At 40.3% G+C, this 23,692-nt stretch overlaps 1 protein-coding gene across 1 annotated transcript in view; it reads right to left on the minus strand.

Moving 5' to 3' along the window:
* Positions 1-23,692, minus strand: part of RELN (reelin) — a 673,979-nt gene that overhangs the window by 563,202 nt on the left and 87,085 nt on the right. The window contains exon 2 of the mRNA XM_066238313.1: positions 15,790-15,900. Within this exon, the coding sequence (XP_066094410.1) occupies positions 15,790-15,900 (111 nt within the window). The remainder of the gene's footprint in view (positions 1-15,789; positions 15,901-23,692) is intronic.

The raw sequence follows: 23,692 nt of genomic DNA on the forward strand, positions 1-23,692 counted from the left end.
AAAGCAGACAAGTCAAAGAAAGTTGTTAGATTATGCAAATGAGATGCAAAATCAATTTTTATTTCATTGGTGAAAATGCACTACATTAAAGGCTGAAGGTACTGGAGTATCTGCATATTCCCTGATCCCCTAATTTTTGTGAGAAGTATATTATTCAAAAATGTCACCTATTATTGGACATTTAGATTATCTTCAGATTTTAGTACTTTTGTGAACAATTTATATATCAACCTTTGTCTACACTTCAACTTTTAAAAAAAAATAGATTCATACAGAACTACATCAAAGTATATGTACATTTTAATCTCTCAGTTTACATATTGTCAGATTATTGTCTAGATAACTAAAGCAAAATACACAGACATCAACAATAAATACCTATTTTGCAGCATGGGTATCAGAATTAGGTATATATGATTTTAAACATCTTGGCCAAATTAAAAAAAAAAAGTATCTCATAATTGTTTTAATCAGCAGTGAGTTAAATATTTTGCTCACATTTATTGGGCATTTGTCTTTTATCTTTTGCAAATGGTCTGAGTTTTTGCTATTTTTAAACTATTGGCTGTTTTCTTTTGGTTGTATAAAGGCTAAAGGCCCTTTTATACATAGGCTAAAATGTTAATGTTTTTAATTTTTAAATATTAGCATTTTGAAAATCACACAAGCAGTTCTTCATCTTTAGAAAATTAGAAAATAGAGAAGCAATATATAGATGTTCTAAGATAAAACTATCCTTCCAGTTCAGGGATTTAAAAGATCACTTAGTCTGCCTGGCCCATGGCAGTGCAGTGGATAGGGTATCCACCTGGAACGCTGAGGTTGCTGGTTCGAACCCCAGGCTTGCCCCGTTCAAGGCACATATGAGAAGCAACTACTAGGATTTTATGCTTCTCACTCTTTCCCCTCCCCCTTCTCTCTATCTCTCTCTCCTCTCTCTAAAATCAATAAATAAAATCTTTTTAAAAATAAAAAATCCCTTAGTCATAATAAACTATTCCTTAAAATAGAGCTTCCCAAACTGGCCCATGTAAAACTAGATCTGAAAGATGTAAATAAATGTTCTTTGCAGGAAAATACCTCTATGCTAACACGAATTTTTGAAAGCAAGCTTATTAATGCTGTTTTTAAAAATTCATGATGTAAAAAAAGCTGTATTAATCTTACAACTCAACAATTAAAAGACTGATTATCCAATTTTAAACATGGGTAAAGGCCTTGAATAGACATGTGTCCAAGATGACCAATAAATGCATGAAAAGATGTTCAACATCATTAGTCATTAGAGAAATGAAAAGCAAACCACAATGAGATACCATTTCCTATCTGAAGTTGGAAGAGGAAGCGGAAGAAGAAGAAGAGGAGGAGGGGAAGAAGAAGAAAGTAGCAAGTGTTCTCAAGAATGTGGAGAAATCGGGACCTCGTGTATTGCTACTGGGACTGTAAAATGGTGCACTTGTTGTAGAAAACCGTTCGGCAGTTCCTCAAAAAGTTAAACATGTAATTACTCTACACCCAGTAATTACACTCCTCTATATATATCCAAAAGAATTCAAAATACATGTTTATATGAGAAATATTCATAAGTGTTATTCATAATCACCAAAAATGGAAACAACCCAAATGTCCTTCAACAGATGAATGGATAAGTACCAGTAAATATGGACTACCCATAGAATGGACTATTATTAAGCCATAAATAAGAATGAAGTACTTCATTCTTCTACATGCTTTAATGCAGATGAACCTTGGAAGCAGGCTAAGTAAAAGAAGCCCATCACCAAGGCCACATATTATATAATTTCATTTATATCAACTGAATCCAGTTGGGAAGAGGTAATAGAAAGAGCCAGAAGTAGACCAGTGGCTGCCAGGGCATGGGAGGAGGATGGATTTAGGACTGACTGACAAGAGCACAGGGTCCTTTCTGGGGTGATGGAAATGTTTTAGAATTAATTAGTGGTTGCAGAACCGTGAATACACCAAGAATCAATGAATACTACACTTTGAATTAAGTTTTATGTCATGTGAATTACATCTTAAAAAGGAAAACAAAAAAGCATATTAAAGACTCTAAAGAGTACTGTATAACTTTAGCATATTTCAAATCTTTTAATACCATGACACTCTTTTTCCATGTAATACCTATTAATGTATCATGAGACACTAATGTTTGCAAGAAGCAGTTTGGGGAAAACTGCTACTAACACAACATTTTAAAGTTCACTCTAAGATCTTGCTGATATTAGCTCCTTATTGAAAAGGAGACAAGAAACAGAGAAAAGGGAGGAGGCCAGGGGCTTGAAGGATAAACCTCACAATTATTCAGTGAATTGCTCATTCGCCCCATTGTCTAGAAAGAGAAGGCCAAAACCCATTGTCTGTTCTTCTTTTGATAACAGATTTCTCTCCATTTTTGTTATTATTGTTAGAAATATTACTGGATCATATAGGTTAAAAGTCAGGTTAAAAAAGAATCTTCTCATAATCCAAATAATTATTTTAAAAAGAAAACAATTCAGGATAAACTAAACATTTCCCCAGAATATGATCTCTGATAGCTCCTTTTACTTTACTTTTAACTTGCTATTTGCTAGAGTTCACGTAGAGAGGAACTTTACTGAAAGAGAACGAACATAATTAACTAGAACATTAGATAATGCAACACATGGTTCTGATGTATGAAAACATGTAGGAAGAAAAGCAGGAGGGGAGCTGGTCTGAACTTTTACCAAAATATTAACAATTTTTGCTATTCTGTTTTCTAAAATGGCAACACCCACACTCTCAAGTATCTTTCCATTCAGACATTCCGAGTCCTGAAAATAAGTGATTTAGTTGTGTGTTTGCCTCAGAGAGCAGCCTACAGGTCTATTAGGCCACATGCGAAAATCTCAGCCTCAGAGGGCTGAATACAAACAGAACAGAAGACAAGGGTAAAAACAGAGCACTCTAGTTGAGTGCCTCTGCTAAACTCCTACATCCATTTTCAAATTCATATGCTGCATCCACAGCTATTTTCTAGGCGATGCCAAGAATTTATTCTCACTTCTTTTTTTTTTTTTTTTTTTGTATTTTTCTGATGCTGGAAACGGGGAGAGACAGTCAGACAGACTCCCGCATGCGCCCTACCGGGATCCACCCGGCACGCCCACCAGAGGCGATGCTCTGCCCCTCCGGGGCATCGCTCCGCTGTGACCAGAGCCACTCTAGCCCCTGGGGCAGAGGCCAAGGAGCCATCCCCAGCACCCGGGCCATCTTTGCTCCAATGGAGCCTTGGCTGCGAGAGGGGAAGAGAGAGACAGAGAGGAAGGAGGGGGTGGGGGTGGAGAAGCAAATGGGCGCTTCTCCTATGTGCCCTGGCCGGGAATTGAACCCAGGTTCCCCGCACACCAGGCCAACGCTCTACCGCTGAGCCAACCAGCCAGGGCCTATTCTCACTTCTTTTTAAAAAATATTTCAAAATTAATTTATCAGGATTACTTGTAGGAAGTAATAACATTATAAAATTATTGTTAATTTAACTGCCAGGAAAAAAGCCAACTTTAAGTATTTATAAATCAATACTATGGACTTGGAACATAAACTGACTTGTCATTACATGAGTACCCAAAATGAGGACTAGAAAAGTAAACCACATTACAAGTAAAATGACTGCTAGCTCAGGGTCAGTCTAAATAAAAGTTTATTCTCTTAAGCATATACTCCAATATTGTCTGCAGTTAAAATGGATAGTCTAGCATACTCTGAAAAGTGTCACTCTTCTAGAAAAACATTACTTTCTTATAAGACCCACAATTCCTAACTGGATTTTTAAATTATTATTTAAGAAAGAGAAAGAAAAGTATTCTCAATTCTGATTTTACCAAATGAGAGATAAGACCTCATTTACAGAAACTTATTTTCTGAAATTCTTAAAAACCTTGGCATACGAGAAAGTACCCCACAAGATCACCTAGTGCTCTATCCTTATATGTTTGGAGCTCAATCTTTGGGGAAAATATATTTTTTTAAATAACAGAAATAAGGTTATACTTGCCAAGACTGAAGTCTTTTCAAAAATAATTTTTAACACTAATGATAAAATTTTAACAAAATAATTTCAAAAATCATAACTTAGTATAATGGCAACTTACATTAGAATTTTCACTAAAAATATGAATTTCCTGACATTCTTCCTGTGAATAACCAGTTTGCTGTCATTCAGAGAACACAGATTGGAGCAGGAATAAGGAAGAGGAAGGAACTAGAAGAAATCCTCCTTAGGGGTACATTTTAAAGTGCCCACAGTGGTTTCTGGCACATACCTTATCAGAGCTGAATTCCTCTACCTAGAGTTTGTGGAGTGTCCAGAGAAAACGAACAAGTGTTATTAAGGTGCTATGAAATGGATAAATCTTATAAGGCGTGTTCTTTTTTTTATTCTGGGATTTACTTATTTATTATTTTGCCTAAAGGAAAGAAAATAAGAAGCAATAACTTTTTAACAAACATTTACCATTTGCAATTAAATAAGAAATTATGTGAGAAAAGTGTTAAAATTAAAACAAGGATTACACATATATGCCAGAAAAAAAAATCTTTTTTAAGTGAGAGGAAGCTGGATAGAGAGACAGACTCCTTCATGCTCCCCAAACAGGATACACCTGGCAACCCCATCTGGGGCCAATACTTGAAGCAACCGAGCTATTTCTAGCACTTGAGGCTGACGCACTCCAAACAACCGAGCTATCCTCAGGGCCTGCAGCTACACTTGGACCAACCGAGACACTGGCTGGAAGAGGGGAAGAGAAAGAGAAGAAAGGAAGGGGAAGAAAAGCAGATGGTCACTTCTCATGTGTGCCATGACTGGGAATCAAACCTGGGACGTCCATATGCCGAGCTGACACTCTATCCACTGAACCACCCAGCCAGGGCCCAGAAAACCTTCTTAATGATCTCACTTCACATAATCTTAGAATGTGCTTCCAAGAAATTATAGTGTCATCATTTTTAAAACATCTAAGCAATGAAATAAGAACTTAACATCATGTATTATTAAGACATTGACCTGCCTGAAGATATAAGGCTGGATTAGACAATCTCTTATTCTTTCTATCCTCTTAATTCTAAAGAAAGCAGTTAGTCAATCGGTTTCCTATCTGAAGACATTGGTGCCTGCCATCTCCAGGAGAAAGAAATAAGGTAGTAAGTAGGCAGTATAATAAATTTCTCCAGGATCTCTGATTATAAACTTTACATATATTTGTATAGTTTTAATTGTATGCATAGATGTGTAGACATATGTGCATATATAGATTCAGAAATATACTTGAACTTAAACACAATAATATTCTCTCTCTCAACCATATCTGCACACTTGTACACACACATGCATTTACTATTGTGGTAGAGTACCCTACGAATCCTCCAAGATTTGTATTGTTTTATTCATTCAATAAATATTTTTTGAAAACTTGCTATATGCCATAAGAGTGAAGGTGATCAGCCTACCTGTTGTCCTCACAGTAAAAAGGTTTTTGAACAAGTTAGAGATGACTGGTGGGGGTCAGAGAGGAGACTGGAGCATGGAGGAGGGAGCAGACTGTTCCATGGCAGTGGGGACCAGGCAGGAGCAGAGGGGAGAAGTCATAAAGGCTCAATAAAGGAGGTGAGGAAGGACAGAGGCCCTAAAAGATGGCAGGATGTTTGCCTAGCTGACAGAGCTGGAGGGGATTCCAAGCACTATGTGAAAGGGAACGGAGGCCTTTAGCAGCTAGGATTTCAGAACCCAGTGTGGGTTATTGTGATTGATGTACGGCTGAAGATATGTGCATGTGCTGAGAGCAGGTGACTGACAAAAAGCCCAAGGAGGCTGGAAGAGATGGGGCAGGGATGCAGGGAAAGAGCACTGATGGCCCTGTTTCTGGTCAAGGTTCTTTGGTTGTAAAAGAAATGTACCTCAAGATGACGTGGGCTGTAATGGGCAGTTTAATGAGGCAACAGAGCCACGTTTGAATTATGGCTTTGCAACCCCATACATGTGACCTTGGACAACTTACTTACCATCTCTGTGCCTCAGGTTTCTTATCTACAAAATGCAGATAATTATACTAGGATTTTTGTTACAATCAAAAGAGTTAATACCTACAACACACCTGATAATAGCAAATGCTTGACAAACGTTAGCTACTTTTATTTTTGTTTCTCAGAATCCAAGAATATCTGAACCTGGTGGAAATGAAACCTAAAGAGCAGGAAAGCCCTGGTCCCTCGGGCAGCGTTCTCTCTCCCCCTCTCTGGGCAGGACGTTTCTCGGAATCCTTGTGGAGGATGGCCGCCTGGAGCTCCCAAATGTTTACTTGCATGTGCTCTAATAAGCTCATAAACAGCTGGACTGAGACTGTTGAGTCCTCATTCTGCATTCCTGTACTAATATGTTAGATTGACTCAGCTTTGCTTGTGTATCTCATGGTCTAACCAGGGGTCTCAAACTGAGGCCAAGAGGTTAGGGTTAAAACATGTCACTGGCCTATCCCTTTAATGGCAAGAAGGAGGACAGAAGAGTAATTTATCTTTTTTTGTTTGTTTTTGTGACAAAGAGAGGGACAGACAGACAGGAAGGGAGAGAGATGAGAAGCATCAATTCTTCGTTGCAGCACCTTAGTTGTTCATTGATTGATTTCTCATATGTGCCTTGACCTGGCACTACAGCAGACCGAGTGACCCCTTGTTCAAACCAGCGACCTTGGGCTCAAGCTGGTGAGCCTTGCCCAAACCAGATGAGACCGCGCTCAAGCTAGCAACCTTGGAGTTTCGAACCTGAGTCCTCTGTGTCCCAGACTGACGCTCTATTTACTGCGCCACCACCTGGTCAGGCTAATTTATCTTGATTTCTAAGTTTAACCACATTCAGGTCTGAGCCATATAATAGGCTAAGCAATTTAGGTCTTCAGAGGTTTCAGAGTCACTGATGAAGACTTAAGAAATGTGGTGGTTCTGTTGCTTTGCATTGGAACGTTTTTCCCCGCTAATTTGTTCAGCCCTAACTCATTTTAAGAATCTGGGAAGTGCCAAATGTCCCTACACTAAAGTAAATGCAATAATCCATAATGGAATATTATTAGCTATAGAAAGGAATGACATATTGTTACATGCTACAACATGGATTAACTTTGAAAACATTATGCTAACTAAAAGAAACCAGGCACAAAATGCCACATAGTGCATGACTCTATATATTTACACGAAATGTCCAAAGTAGGCAAATCCATAGAAATCAGATTACTGATTGCCCGGGACTGAGGGGAGAGGGATTAGGGAGTGACTGCCAGTAAATTTGGGATTTCTTTTGGAGAAGAGGAACTGTTCTGGGATTAGATATTAGTGTTGTTTCCACAAACCTGTGAATATACTGGAAATCACTAAAATGTAAACTTTAACATGATAAATTTTATGGTATGTGAATCGTACGTTTTTAAAGGAGTATCTGAGAACTGAATATGCCATCAGAACACGCAGTTTTAGTCCTCATGCTTACATTACATTGTGATGAGCCACCACTTCTCATTCTAAGCCTTGTTCCCTTACACACTGGGACAACAGCTGAACCAGCCTCTGCCAAAGGTCCATTCTGCTCTAAATTCTATGGGCACATTGCTTCCCCCACCAACTGAAAATCAACATCCCTCTTTCAATCCTCTGCCACTTGAGCCATCTTCTCATTTTGTTTCCCATCTCAAACAAATTATGTCATTTAATCTACCCAACACGTGAATAATTATGTCATTAATCTACCCAACAACTCTGTGAACCAGGCACCACTGTTGGTATCCTTCCCTTACAGATGTAGTCACTGAGGCTAGGAAAGGAAAGCAGGCGGCCCCAGTCAGCAAGGACAGAGCCAGGCGTATCCTCCCCTTACAGATGCAGTCACTGAGGCTAGTAAAGGAAAGCAGGCGGCCCCAGTCAGCAAGGACAGAGCCAGGCGTACCCTCCCCTTACAGATGCAGACACTGAGGCTAGGAAAGGAAAGCCCGTGGCCCCAGTCAGCAAGGACAGGGCCAGGCGTATCCTCCCCTTACAGATGCAGTCACTGAGGCTAGGAAAGGAAACCCCGTGGCCCCAGTCAGCAAGGACAGGGCCAGGCGTATCCTCCCCTTACAGATGCAGACACTGAGGCTAGGAAAGGAAAGCCCGTGGCCCCAGTCAGCAAGGACAGAGCCAGGCGTGTCCTCCCCTTACAGATGCAGTCACTGAGGCTAGGAAAGGAAAGCCCGTGGCCCCAGTCAGCAAGGACAGAGCCAGGCGTGTCCTCCCCTTACAGATGCAGTCACTGAGGCTAGGAAAGGAAAGCCCGTGGCCCCAGTCAGCAAGGACAGAGCCAGGCGTATCCTCCCCTTACAGATGCAGACACTGAGGCTAGGAAAGGAAAGCAGGCGGCCCCAGTCAGCGAGGATAGGGCCAGGCGTGAAACCTGAGCTGCCTTCCTCCACTCACTCCACTTGGCCCAAATCTCATGCCCCTCAACATCTGCTTTAGCAATTTGACTGATTAATTCAACAGCTTTATATTCACCATGCCCACAACTCTCCTCTAGCTAGTTATTTAGGAACTGGGGAATATCCCTGAGTTCTTTGTCATGTCTGACACAACCAAGATAATGCTATTTCTTAATGAAGATAATGCTGGCATATCCAAATAAAATGAATCAACACTTAATTTAGGTTAATTCCCTGTAAATAAGATAAGTTAATGTAAATTTCATCTCTTGTCAGCTCTGCTCCTTGTATCACTGACTAGATTAATTTTTTAAATTAACCTAGAGTCTACTTGTTATAGATCATTTACCATACCCAATAAAAGGTCATGCCTTTGAATCCCTCAATATGTTTAAAATTGCTCAAGCATCTTAAAAAACATTTCTTTGTAAGGAGACAGTCAAAATAATTTAACAAGATCATTCTGAGTAATTTAGCTTAATTTAAACTAGTAAATAAATACCACTACTATACAGGACCCAATACTAAAGTTGTTAGTGGCTACCCTCCTTTACAGAATTTATGCCCTAAATATTGTACATATATTCATATCACAAGTATATGTCTCTTAGACACCTAAGATTGAACTGCAGCTCATACCAGGGATGTGGGGGTCCCTGTGATAATTAGCAAAGTTGTAAAAGGTTCTTCTTACTTTTAAAGTGAAGTATAACCAAAAGGTAGCTTTAAATAGGTACTATATTTTTTATTTTTGTGGCAATTAAAAAGTAGTAGAAAAAACTTTCATTCTGGCAATGAAACATTACATACTATCGAAATCTATTGGTAAAGTACCCATTTCTATGAACTAGTGACCAATAGAATATTTAGTAAAATTTGTTGTCTTTTTTAAAACATTTAAATAATTTTTGTAAACATATTCCATTCAAAATTAGCATATCAAATCAAATGGGAAGGTCAGATTATTAAGTTCAAAAAATTCTAATATTATGCTTTAAATGTAATACTAAAAAAATTACATTTTTGTTAGTCACTTAATCACTATTTAAAATATATGATTAACTGAATGCTTAGGAGAAAAGACTAGGAAGAAAACAGTTGGATCTATTCACAATACTTTCCCCCCAAATTTGGATTTCATCAAATCCTGCCATTTTAAGAGTTCTATAACTTAACAAATAATTGAATCAAGGATACCTAATTATTACAGAAAAAAAATTAGTGAAACATTGGAAATTACAAAAGATAAAGCAAAAAAAAAAAAAAAAAAAAAAAAAACCCTGCTAAAATGTCTGCTGTATTAGCTGAGCAAAATCATCCAGAAATTGCGAAGCACAAAAGTTTAATTTATGCAAGGTCTAACAATTTGAAGTGTGACTGCTACTAATCAAACCTCAGGTTTTAGAGCCAAAATACCAAGAATGTAGTAAAATGCTTTTAGAACCAGGATACTAAATATTAAGTAAAATGCATTCCAGCCACTGGAAAAGGAAAATGTTGTATAAAAGAATATTTAAATATCCCTTTATTGAGCAACCACAATGAACCTTGAAGATTTACATGATTGAACTGGAATTCACTGCGAAAGACAAGAGGGAAACATTTTTTTCTGGGATGCACAAAAAGATATTCATAATTAAACATCACACTTCCCTAGGGCAGCATGTTCTCTTATATTGACAAGTAAAATGAGGTATTTCAAATCACACATTGCTGGCATACAGTCATCTTTTGCATAACTATTGTTTTAATGTATTTCTGGTTTGGCATTTGGCTGTATTTGGTCAGTGAGGCATGCATTTTAAAGAATGTTGGTTTTGCATAAAAGGCTGGTTATGTTACTGGAATTACATTTACACAACAGTATTTTAAGAATACTTATGGCCTTATTTTGGATGTTCATACACTTATTTCATATGCAAAGGAGAGTGGCTAAAACTTCAGTGTAATTAGTACATTAATATTAAGTGAAAAACACTTTCAGAAGCACCTTTTTAGACTCAGCCCCATGCTTTACTTCGCCTTATTTGTCATAGCTACTTAAACACATTCATATCACACACTAATCCCACCATGTGTTGGGAAAACGCCAAACAAATCATGTTTGCTTAACATTCCATTAAAGTCAGAGCCTAATGATAGATTATGTATTCAATAACTCTTTTGTTCTAGATCAAAGAATGCCACATTATTTCAGCCTGATCCTACTGTAACTACCAAACTACCAAAAAGCAGCAATTCTTTGACATTTTACCTTCTTAAGAGTTTCCTCTATTCTCACCTGCACCCTAATCAAATTACATTTTCTCATTTTGTTCTTAAATTGTAAGGAATGTTAAACTTAAATCAAATACCAAAAAATTAATGTGCTTTTGCTCCAAAAAGTTACCATGTATTTAAAAAGACATTTATCTAGTTTAAAAAAAGCTTTAATTATAAAGATTCACTCTGTTTAAAAATAGTCAAGTATTTATTAAATTTTGTTTTTAAGGTAATTTATCACTATCCCATAAAATACACATACAATTATTTATATCTTATTGAAACTTTAAAAAGGCCTTATGTATCAATCCATCCATGAAATAATCACGTTCTACAAAAATGCCAAGTAACTAGTGAAAGGTCTGAGCAGATTCTCATAGAGGTCTAACTACTATCAGTGAGCCTCCTGGTCAGAAGCCTCTTCCTACCATCAACCTAATGACACAGGGTTGAGAGAGATGGGGAGATGATTTGCAATTTAAGCTAATCAAAATTCATTCTAGGCCCTGGCTAGTTTGATCAGTGGATAGAGTGTCAGTCCAGCATGCAGATGTTCAGGGTTTGATTCCTATTAGAGGTGACCAACTCTTCTCTCCCCCTCCCTCTTCCCTTTCTCTCCCTCATCCCCTCTCTGCAGTCAGTGGCTCAACTGGTTTGAGTGTCAGCTCTGGGCGCTGAGGATCTCTCAGCTGGTCCGAGCGCATCAGCCTCAGGCGCCAAAAATAGCTCGGTTGATTCAAGCATCAGCCCAAGATGGGGTTGCTGGGTGGATCCCAGTCAGGGCTTATGTGGGAGTCTGTCCCACTATCTCTCCTCCTCTCACTTAAAAAATATAGATTCCAATTCGAGTGAAACTGCCTTTCCAGCTTTCAAAGTCACCACAGACAATGTCTTAAAGCCTGGATGTCCTAAATAACTTCTAACAATTTCATTCTTAGGTTTTTGTTTGGCTCACTAGCTAAAATATGCCTTTTCAAAATGTGTTTACAATATATTTATGAACATTATTTAATGATTTTTCTCATTTGAAGCTTCTGTCTTGGTAAATGACAGTTACTTCATTCAGCCAAGTCTTCTCAAATCATCAGGATCTGTAAACTCCAGATTACTTCCACTGCAGAACAATTTCTTCCCCCAAAGAAAGTATATACAAGAACTGGACTAAAAAAATCAGCTTTTCTGGTTATCAAGACTCACAATTTTGAAAACTAGTTTTACTGAGTGTTTTCTATGTACTAGGGCTTAATATAAGTCAACTCCTTTAATCCTCATGACTACTCAATACCTGTTGGGCAAACAAGTATGTTACAAGTGTGTAAGGCTTGCTCACTTGTACTTTGCCTGATTGGTGCATGAGCACGGGGCAGCTCCATGTGTATAGTCTATGTAAGGCTGCAAGTGCTTGCCCTCAGAAAAACAGACTGTAAATTGACAATTTCCTGCTGCCACTGAGAGGAGCCATTGTTTGCCAGAGAAGGGGTTTTCTCCCAGGCCTGATTTGCTTGGGAGTCCTGAGAGAGAGAGAAGCAGGTTTCCTTGCCTGCTTGCTCCTCCATCATTGCGAGACGCTAATAAACGGAATGGGCCACCATCCTCTGGGTCTACAGTTCCTTTACCATCTACCCTAATCCAATGGCAACCTCATGGCCTCAACCACCAGCCTTTCAACACCTTATAAAGCAGGTTCCATCACCATCACCTTTTTATAGATGAGGAAATTAAGCTTAGAGAAATTAAGCAATTTGGCTAAGGCAGATGGCCAAAACAAGGGAGAGGTCTGTGTGACGTCTCAGCCTGAACCTTCACTCCTCCACACGCAACTCCTTACTACTAGTGCCAGCCTCTACCCGGACTCCGCAGGCCCTGTCACGTCAGAACCTCACACCACATAATAGTCTTCCTGCATCTATTCGACCCAACAGTTTGTTCTCCATGCTGACCCCAGAGTTATCTTTTTTAAATGGAAAGCTGTTCAAGTCACTCCTCAGCCTAAAGTCCTCCATGGCTTCCCCATCTCAAAATACTGAATACTCTGGCTCTGGTCTCCTACCCAGCCTTATCAGTTCCCTCTTGGTGCCAGATCCAGTCCCTCTAAGTTTCCTTTCAATCCCTAGAACATAGCCAATCCTGTTCGACCCTGGGACCTCTGCATTTACTGTTCCCTTCAGGTATGCTTTGCACTACCTTCCACAGACCTTTAGCTAACTGAGTCCTACTTCACATCAGCTCAATACCACTTCCTCAGGAAAGCCTTTCCTAACTACATCCCACTTAGCCCAGATTTAATCCAGTTTCTCTCATACCCTTTCCCAGTACTCAGTGCTTCTCCTAGCTGGTTAGCCCTTGGCAAGATTTATATAAATTACATAGTTTTATGGCTATTTAAATAATGTCTGTCTCTCCCCATTTAATTAATGTAGATGAGTGGTTCTCAAACTTTAATATGCATCAAAATACCTTGAGTGCTTATTAAAAAACTGACCACTGGGTCCCAGTGGGTCTGGCTCATAAAGTCCACAGTAAGGCCTGGAATTCACTATTGACAAGTTCCCAGTGATGATGATGTTGCTGGACATGGACTAACACAAGTACAGTCCTCAGCCCAGAAGACTATTAGAATCACCCGGGAACTTTAAAAATTACCAGCGCCCAAGCCCTGCTCCCAAAGGTTTTGATTTCATTGAGCTATGGTACAACCCAGTACATCTTAGCCTAAATATTTATTCCTTTTCTTTTAACATTTTTTATTGAATTTATTGGGATGACATTGGTTCAAAAAACCATACAACTTTCAAGTGTACAACTCAACAACCCATCTGCCCACCTCACTGTGTGCCCTCCATCCTTATACCTTTATAGCAATGTCTCTTTCTGTCCCCTCCCCCTACCCTTTGCCCACCTCCACCTAACCCCCAACCCCTCTCCCTCTGGCTATTATCATGCTGTTGTCTTTGTCTAATATTGCATTCTTATACAAAAAACTATTTATCTAAAATTCAAATTTAACTGAATATCTTTTTTTTTTTAATTGAAGCTGGAAACAGGGAGAGACAGTCAGACAGACTCCCGCATGCGCCCGACCAGGATCCACCTGGCACGCCCACCAGGGGGTGATGCTCTGCCCCTCCGGGGCGTCGCTCTGCCGCGACCAGAGCCACTCCAGCGCCTGGGGCAGAGGCCAAGGAGCCATCCCCAGTGCCCGGGCCATCTTTGCTCCAATGGAGCCTTGGCTGCGGGAGGGGAAGAGAGAGACAGAGAGGAAGGAGGGGGGGTGGAGAAGCAAATGGGCGCTTCTCCTATGTGCCCTGGCCGGGAATCGAACCCGGGTCCCCCACATGCCAGGCCGACGCTCTACCGCTGAGCCAACCGGCCAGGGCCTAACTGAATATCTTGTAAATGTTCATTTACTAAATCTGGCAGCCTGACTAGTAGGCCCTGTTGTAACATGTAGTATGTTATATACTATATATATATATATATATATATATATATATATATATATATATATATATTTTGTTTTGTTTTGTTTTGTTTTTTGTTTTTTGTTTACAGAGACAGAGAGAGAGTCAGAGAGAGGCATAGACAGGGACAGACAGACAGGAATGGAGAGATGAGAAGCATCAATCATTAGTTTTTTGTTGCGCATTGCAACACCTTAATTGTTCATTGATTGCTTTCTCATACGTGCCTTGACCGTGGGCCTTCAGCAGACTGAGTAACCCCTTGCTGGAGCAAGGGACCTTGGGCTCAAGCTGGTGAGCTTTTGCTCAAATTAGATGAGCCTGCGCTCAAGCTGGCGACCTCAGGGTCTCGAACCTGGGTCTTCTGCATCCCAGTCCGACGCTCTATCCACTGCGCCACCACCCGATCAGGCTATACTATATTATGTACTTATATAATTATAACTGACCTTTCACCTTGTAGGGCACAGAAAGAGTGGGGCTCAGAGAGTGAAATATTGGAACCTAGGGGGAATTTTTCTCTTAAGGATTAGATCTTAGAAGTAGTTACCAACAGACTACTATAAGGAATCTTTTAAAAACAGGGCAAATTCTCAATGTTAAATAACTTAACATTTTGCTTACATGACTTCCAGGCTTCTTTAAGACCTGCGACCCTCACCTGGGCCAGCAGTGACAGTATAGCATCAACAATATTACTCTGACGACAAGCAGGAAGTCATCCTGGGACTAGACATAGAGGAGGTAGTTTTTCATGCATCAAAAGTATTAGAAATTACTTATTTAATAAATACCCCAGAAAAGATAAAACTTTGAACACATTGCCACCTTTGATAATGCAATTCTTTCTTCTCACATCAATGGAGGAAGTTCTGTGTGGTTTTCCAATTTTAGAGTAAGTTCAGTGATTTCATGTCTAACATAAACTGATATATTAAATTTGCATTTTTGATGCTTAAAAGGGTCCATTAATTCCAGCTTGATATGGTTACTGCATTATGGGTAAAGCAGAAATTTCCAAATTGAAAAATCAGTGACCATCATGTAGCCTTTTGCTTCTCCATATAAATAACGTTCCAGGCCTCTGATTTAAGGACAAAGACTCCATATAAGTGCCTTAAATATTAAATCACCTTCTTTGATGAATACTCATGAAATTCAATCATTTAAGCAATTATTACTCTTCCACATGTAGTACTGAATGCTTACTTGCCAAACTTAACATGGTACTTTTCACCTACTCCAGGATTTTAAGAACTGTTTATAAAAATAGGATACTGAATAATTCCATGGGCATCGGAGTGAACGCCAATTATAGCAACCTAAATGACAGGACCGGAAGTTGACCTGAACCCACAGCAACAAGAGGAGAATGGAAGCGAGATCTAAATGGTCACACACGTTCACAGCTGGCTGCACGACTTATTTCAAGCCACCCAACTTCAAAAGCAAACACACACACATTACTTCAGATTATTTTTCTCTGACATAATAAAAGTCTAATATTTTAAAACAGATATTTCAAAAATAAGACCTCAAACTGTATGAAATATTGACAATTATTGATTTATGTCAGGGTAGCTTACCAAATCCAAAGGCATTGGAACCTCCAATGGTCTGTGAAGCCTGAACACCAGTAGATGTGTACAGTCCTGTCACCAGCAAGCCATCAAAAAAGGTGCTTGTTGAAATCGTCACTGAAATAGAGGGGGGGGGAGAAAAAATAATCAGAATGAGATACATTTCTGAAGTGTTAAATATTGTCAAAATTTGTATCCTGTTGCTAGTTAGTATTTTTTTACATGAATTACAAATTACAGAAGAGCAAAAAGAAGCTCCAAACTGCAATGTCTATAATTGCTAGTCCTAAATGTAATACATCAGTCCTATCTTTCTGCATTCATGTGCACTTTCCCTAGCTGTGAGCAAAATCATCTGAAAATAATTAGAGTATTGAATAGCTAGTAACCCCACCTCCACCACCACCCCTGAAGGCAGTCAAAGGCATTGCTGGAGTTTTTGGCATTGTAATGAAACATTTCTTTTAAAGTATTCCATACTGTGGGAAACAATCTTATATCGGCCAAAAAAAGAACAGTAAAATGTACTGTATTTCTTATTGTGAGTCTACATTTCATAGATGAGTCCCCTGAAGTGTTTTGACAAAAGCAGAGTAATTTTCATGAAGAGAGTCCGCCTTTTTCCTATGAGAACAAGACAGGGTGACTGCTGCATGCCTTAAGTTTTAGAGCAAAGTCTAAAAGATGAGTCCAAATGGTTTCATAACCAGAAATGTCAGGATGTTCCTGGGAAGAAAAAAGGTTTGAATTAAATGTATCTGTAAGTTACTCAGGCTTATATTTTTAAAACTGTATCTTAGTTACCACCCAAAAAATTGATCGTAACTTGCTCCTTGACATAATATTTTCTCCTGCATTGGTTTTATAAACTCAAATAATGCCATTTGTAGGAAGCAGCTGGGAGAAGGTAATATTTTGGTATCACATGGTACAAGGCTATCATAGTGCTGCTTGGTGGCAGTAAGAACAGTCACATCGACCTTCATGAGAATGTTGAAGTTAAGCTCCTAAAAAATCTAGTAAGTAGAACTGAATGGTCTGAAACATTCATATTACAAAGCATAAAACAAGACACACATGTCATTAGAATAGGCTGGCATCATGCAATCTCCTAAATGGCATTGGATGTTGCAGTAGATCACCTTCACTTAATAACAACTAGTATTTTGAGTACTGGCATGTAAACTGCATGTAAACCACTCGGCTGGGCACTGAGCTAAGTATTTACCATGTCTTATTTCATTTTATTATTAAAACATCTCTATAAAGGGATACTATTGTTATACCCAGGATACAAATGAAGAATTTGTGGCACAAAACAATTAAGAACCTGTCCAGGACCATCTGATACCATCTAAAAATTTCTGAGGCTCCTCTTCCAGATCCCGAAGAGGCCAAGAGGCCAGGGCCAAACCCTTATTTAATAATAAGGTTTCCCAGGTTATTTACATTCATGGGTAATATTTGAAGAAAAGGAAAGTGACAGCTGCAGGAGTCGGTCGCTGTGGTTAGAGAGAAACAGGACCAACGGCAGCCAGGGTGACCCTCAGGCCACAGTGGACAGAGCCCTAGGCTGGGTGGGATGACTGCACACTGGGCACTCACCTGCTGCTGCTGCTCTTGGGCAAAACCACCTCATTTCTCAGAGCCACACCCTCCTGAGCCCCTGCTTTGTTTGCCTCAGACCCCCACTGTTTCTACTGATGCCTCCATCCTTTCTTTGGTTCAGTGATTAATCTTGAGTGCGGTAAAAAGAGCTTAAATGGCTCTGTGCCCATCTTGGGGGGGGGGTGTCAGAATTAAGTTACTTCCTGCTAAATTGACTATACTGACCGCTGCACTCTAATGCTGTGTCTCAGGTCATCCTTCGCAGCAAACCAGACCAGCCTGCAGCTTCCTACTATGGACCCAAGAGGCCCTGTTTGTACCCACTCCACTCGGGTCCAGTGAGGGGACAGCCGCCCTGTATGAATGCACCAACACAGCTCCTGCGGACTACTCTCCATCTTTGTGCTTCTACTCGGGTTCCTATTTCCAACACTCTGGAAAGCTTAAGGGTTTTATGGATTTGCAAGTGAGGCAAACCTAAATTTGCATCATACCTTTCCCTGCCTCTGACCAGCATGTGACCTTGAGGCAAGTCTCAGACTCTTCATTTACAGCAGGGAAAATACTTTCAGGCTTATTGTAAGAATGAAAAGAAATACATCTGTCACCTCTGTCAATCTGTTTATCTCCTTAGTACATTCTCATGAATATAGTAACTAATCAGTAAGTTAGCACCCTTCCCTGCCCTCTCTGAGACCCTGACTCTCCGCCCTGCTCCTCCCTTCCTGACTAGGAGCCCCGTCGAGCTCCTGCACACAGCCAGTCCCTGCACTGCCCACGAGCTCCTGCACACAGCCAGTCCCTGCACTGCCCACGAGCTCCTGCACACAGCCAGTCCCTGCACTGCCCACGAGCTCCTGCACACAGCCAGTCCCTGCACTGCCCACGAGCTCCTGCACACAGCCAGTCCCTGCACTGCCCACGCTGGAGCCCTATCCCTGCTAGGACCCTCCAGCTACCCCCCTTCCCGCTTCATTTCTGACCTCAGTGACCTCTAAGTCCAAGCTGTGACCTCAGCAGGCCCAAGACAAGTGGCATCCCTCTGCTTGTTCTTAGTTTGACTCTCCATCTCCTCAGCGTCATGTCAAAACAGAACACTCTTGCGGAGGGCTGAGAAACACACGTGGCAGCCTGGTCTTTCCTGAGAGTTACTCAGTTCTGGTCTCAAACAGCTATTCTCACTGCAAAACAAGACCCCTGCAATGTCTGCCATGCCACTCGCTAAATTCAATTTATTGATAGCTTATTCATTTGTAGTGATGTTTCATCTGCGAAGAGATGTGCACACAGGAAGCTGGCTGCATGGCCTGTAGCTCGTCTATGTACTGACCACAACCAGGTCTGCTGTGTCCTTAGATGTCCACCCAGACTATTAATACCTTGCCAGACCTCCCTTCTCACCTGCCACCCAGGGCACCTCCCAACTGAGAAGACGAAGCAATTTCTGAGCTTAACCCTCCACACACTGCAGTGCCTGCCTCAGACCAATGCTGCTCTTTACACAGGTCTCCACGTGCTGACACAGCAAGGTCTAGGGACAGCATTTCAGGAATGAGAAGACTGGACTGTATTGCCAATATTATCAATTTGCTATGTCAGATTGGGCAAGTTTTTCTCTCTGTTTGGTTCTTGTTGGGCAAATAAGTGTGTAAAATTTGTGTTACTTGATTTTGCTCACTTTTATTGTTAAAATGGCCGCTGCCCACGTGAAAAGGCTGATTACCTTCCTGCTTGGGAAGGGCCATTGTTATGCTAATGTTACTGAAGCAGAAAGGAGAGGAAGGAGGTCATGTTTCTGCAGAGTGAGAGCAGGGAGGAAGTGTGCCGAGGAGAAGCAGGCAAGATGGCAGGGTGCTGAAGGAGAAGCCAGTTTGTGCAGAGAGTAAGAAGCCATGCTGGCAAATGGGGAACCAGAGGTGATTTAGACTGGTGGGGGGGCCTTTGATTCTAGGAAAACCGGGAGAAAGTCAGTGGCTTTGGAAGCTCTGAATGGAAAGGGAAGTGTTTTCCCGCTGTGTGTATTTACGTGCCCTCCAGTTGCGAGGCTAGAATAAAGGTATGGCCCACCAGTTTTCAGCTCTGCAGTTTCATTACGGTCTGTCTGAATTAAATGGTCACCTGCATGTGAACGGCCACGATGGCGGCAACGGCTGCAACTACTGGCCATACAGTTCTATTGGTAGCGGTGGTATTATCAGGTTACCTCATGGCTAGGTGGGCTTGAATATGTGAGAGATAATTTCTAAACACTGACTGTCTTAGAAAAAATTGTTATTTAGAAAAATACTTATTAATCTTAGAGTCTCTTTGCTTTTTAAATAGCATTCATAAGCTGACTATTCCCATATTTCAATCCCCAGTCCAGATCTCTTTATATGTCTTTATATATACTTCAAACATACACCAAGCTGCGCCTCGACATCTCAGCCTCAACGTAACTGAACTGAACACCCACCCCAGCCCTCCAGCCCACTCCTGCTGTGGCCTTCCCCAGCTCAGCTGATGGCAGCACCATCTTTCTCTCCTGCGCAGGCTGAAAACTGGAGCCAACTCTGGAATCACCTCCCACACCCTGAATCTAGTCCATCAAACAATCCTGTTGGCTCTGCCTTTAGGTCATATCCAGAACTCTCACCACTTACACCCTGTTCTGAGCTACCAACATCTCTCCCATGGATAGTTGCACCATTGATGTGGTCTTCCTGCTTCTAACCTTGTCTCTAAGTCTATTCTCAGTATAAGAGTCGCAGAAATTCTTTTAAACCATGTGTCAAATCATGTCACTCCTCCGCTTACAACTTTCTAATGTGCTAACCCAAATTCTCTGCAGTGGTCCTATGTGATCTGCCTCATCCCTTTTCCGTTCTCATCTTTTCCTGCTCTCCTGGCTCCCTCCGCTGAGCCAGCCAGCCTCAAGGCATTGCTCAGCTGTGCAGGTCTGCACTAGTCCCTTCCTCCGCCTTGGACTCTCTTCCTTCAGACCCTTGAGGGTCAACCCCCTCACCTCTTTCAAGTCTTAGCTCAAATCTGCCTTAACCACACTATTTAGAATTGCAAATGAACCATCTCCCTGCCCCCACAATCCCCACATTCCCAATGCCCCATGTTTGGTTTTACTTCCCTCCTTTTTTTCTGTAATTATTACCTTTAACACATTATACTCATTTACTTGCAATGGTTTTTGTTTTTATGTTTATTGTCAATCTCATTCTGAGAATGTAAACTCCAGCAAGGCAGGTATCTTAAGTGTCTGGAACAATTTCTGATACTTTAGGGTGTCCAATAAATATGTATTAAAATATTTATTAAGGAATAATTCATTCATACAAAAGTGGTACAAGGCTGTCTTATCTACAACTAGTTTCCAAAGGAAAATAGGTTGTGAATCCTAGACTTTATATGTTAGATGAATCCCACTTGGAAAAGCCACATGGAAAGAAAAGACAAAGGGAAGTTGGCTATTTATATATTTAAAATATTTTCCATAGTGCAAGACAAATCAATGCAGAGATGAAGACAGAGCCAAAGACATCTGCAAAAATGGCTGACCAGCCTCAGTATACATACATTCTCACATGCTGTGTCCTTACACAAATCATCCAAAGAAAAGATTCTTTGTTTAAAACTAATTAATTATAAATGATTTCTCTACTTGCTAGAGTTAAGAATTCAAAGTATTTTTAACGAAAAAATTATCAATATATTAATATTTGCATTTGGAAAACTGCTACTCTCGACACTGTGGTACTTTCTTTTCCTCCTCTATACAGATATAATGCATAATCCATATGTGAGCTGGCAACAAGTATCTTTTTAAGAAAGAGGAAATGTTGCTCAGACTCCTGTGGGATACAAGACATAACTTTCTGATCACCAGATTGCCTTTTACTCAAGAAAAGAATCGATCCAATTTCTGTATTTCAGAAACGACTGACACAGCCTGGATGCCCTGCTAGTTTGTAGGAAACTTCACGATCTCTGGAGCACACATTTTTTTTAATGACTGTAGCACCAGCAGTGGATACATGAGCAATCCCAGCAAGATGCTGAAATTTTTCTTCCAAGCACATTTCAACTTTGAAACTGTCATGAGTAACCTCTTTTCCCCTTTAACTAGTGCTTCCACTAATTGCTACTTGTGGCCTCCAGTTAGTCTGTCAGGGTTTCTTAAAGAAAAAGAAAAAGAAAAGCCCCAAAGAAGCCTTTGTTTCAGGTTTTGAAGGCTGCTCTGGCCAGCTGTCCTTCTGTGCAATCTGCACCATGAGCTCCCACCACCAGTCCGGCTTCTGCATGGGGCCCCTCCCCTTACCATACTGTACATCCCTCAGTCCTTTCTGCCAAGCTCCACCTACCCCTGACATGCACTAGTGCCACCCTTCCCGTGTGCCCCAACTTGACTTTTCTCCCCTCTAATTCCACTGGGACTCACCCTTCAAGCCCTGTTTTAGTGTCTCTAGTCTTAGCTCATTACTTACATTCACAAACCTCTGCCACCCAGGCATTTGGAATAATCTTGAAATCAGAAGAGTGGTCTATGATAAGTTAAATCAACAGTTCAAATGCTACAGAAATGTTTACCTGAAATCTATGTATGCTTATTGATCAGTGTCACCCCATTAAATTTAATTTTCTAAATAAAATTTTAAAACAATTAAAAAATTAAAGGGATGGTTTACTCTACACAGTACTAACGTGGTTCATGACTGAAAAGAAAATTGAAGCTCATTTTTCTGAAATGAAATTATTTTAAATATGTACATGAACTAGAAGGAAAACTTACAACTTTCATGATTACCAGACTATGTGGCCCACTGAGGAAGCTGATTAAAGAAGACAGAGATATCTGTGTCTAGTATTTGAAATCAACTATATATGAATTATAAGATTTTGTGTGTATGTGTGTGTAGATAATAGATACCTGCTGTTTGCAGAATGTAAAACACACAGTCCTAATTCCTACTATAGATATTTTTTAAGTTTCTGATACTCTGACTCAAAATCTTATAATCCAAAACTGCAAAATTTAAAATGTTCCAAAGCTAATGTCATGTAAAATTGTTTCCTTTAAAATATATATTATGGCCCTGGCCAGTTGGCTCAGTGGTAGAGTGTCAGCCCAGTGTGTGGAAGTCCCAGGTTCAATACCTGGCCAGGGCACACAGGAGAAGCATCCATCTGCTTCTCCACCCCTACCCCTCTCCTTCATTTCTGTCTCTCTCTTCCCCTCCCTCAGCCAAGGCTCCATTGGAGCAAAGTTGGCCCGGGCATTGAGGATGGCTCCATGGCTTCTGCCTCAGGTGCTAGAATGGCTCCGATTGCAGCAGAGCAATGTCCTAGAGGGGCCGACCATCAACCCTTGGTGGGCTTGCAGGGTAGATCCCAATCAGGCGCATGCGGGTGTCTGTCTGCCTTTCCCCCTTTCGGGAAAAAAAAAGAAAGAAAAAAAATTTTATTTTTTATGAAACACCTTTTGCATAATAGAAGTAGTTAAAAGATAAATTCGGGTACATTAGGATAGGGAGAAACTGCACAAAATTTTTATATTTAAACTATCCTTAATATAAAAACAGCCATTAGGACAGCCTGTGTCTGACCAAAATTTAATAGTAGCCCAGTTAATAAGCAACTCTTCATTCTCCTTTCAAGATTATCAGCCAAATGCTCTAACTCATGTTAAAATGGGGAACAAATAATATTTACCAAGTGGCAATTCACTTTCAGAGAAATTTATTGTAAAATATGAATAATGCTGAATCTAGATGGTAGGTATACAAATAGTAGTTGTCTAGTTTTCTAACCTTCATTTTGGAAAAATTTCACATTAAAAGTGGAGTAAAGAAACGTTCATCATAAATGCATTTAGGACATAAGTACACTTAGGACAAGAAAACTAACCCAAATGATAAAATGCACTAGAAAGTACATAATACATTCAGACTGTAAGAACTGAGATATATATATAAATAAAACCTTCTGTGAGCCAAGAACTATATTAGCACTGTAATTTGGGTTTAGTTAGCTAGAAAGGCAAAAAGAATATTTAGAACTAATTCCCTATTAGCAAAATGTTTATACATTCTACCTGACATTTTAGTGATTCTAAATATTTTATACAAATTAAAATGTAGGCCCTGGCTGGTTGCTCAGTGGATAGAGCATTGGCCCAGCATGCGGAAGTCCTGGCTTTGACTCCTGCTCAGGGCACACAGGAGAAGCGACCATCTGTTCCTATCTCCCTCCCTCTCCCTCTTTGCTCTCTCTTCCCCTCTTGCATACAGTGGCTCAACTGGTTCAAGTGTTG

This window comes from Saccopteryx bilineata, chromosome 7 (assembly GCF_036850765.1).
Source record: "Saccopteryx bilineata isolate mSacBil1 chromosome 7, mSacBil1_pri_phased_curated, whole genome shotgun sequence".
NCBI classification, from domain to species: domain Eukaryota; kingdom Metazoa; phylum Chordata; class Mammalia; order Chiroptera; family Emballonuridae; genus Saccopteryx; species Saccopteryx bilineata.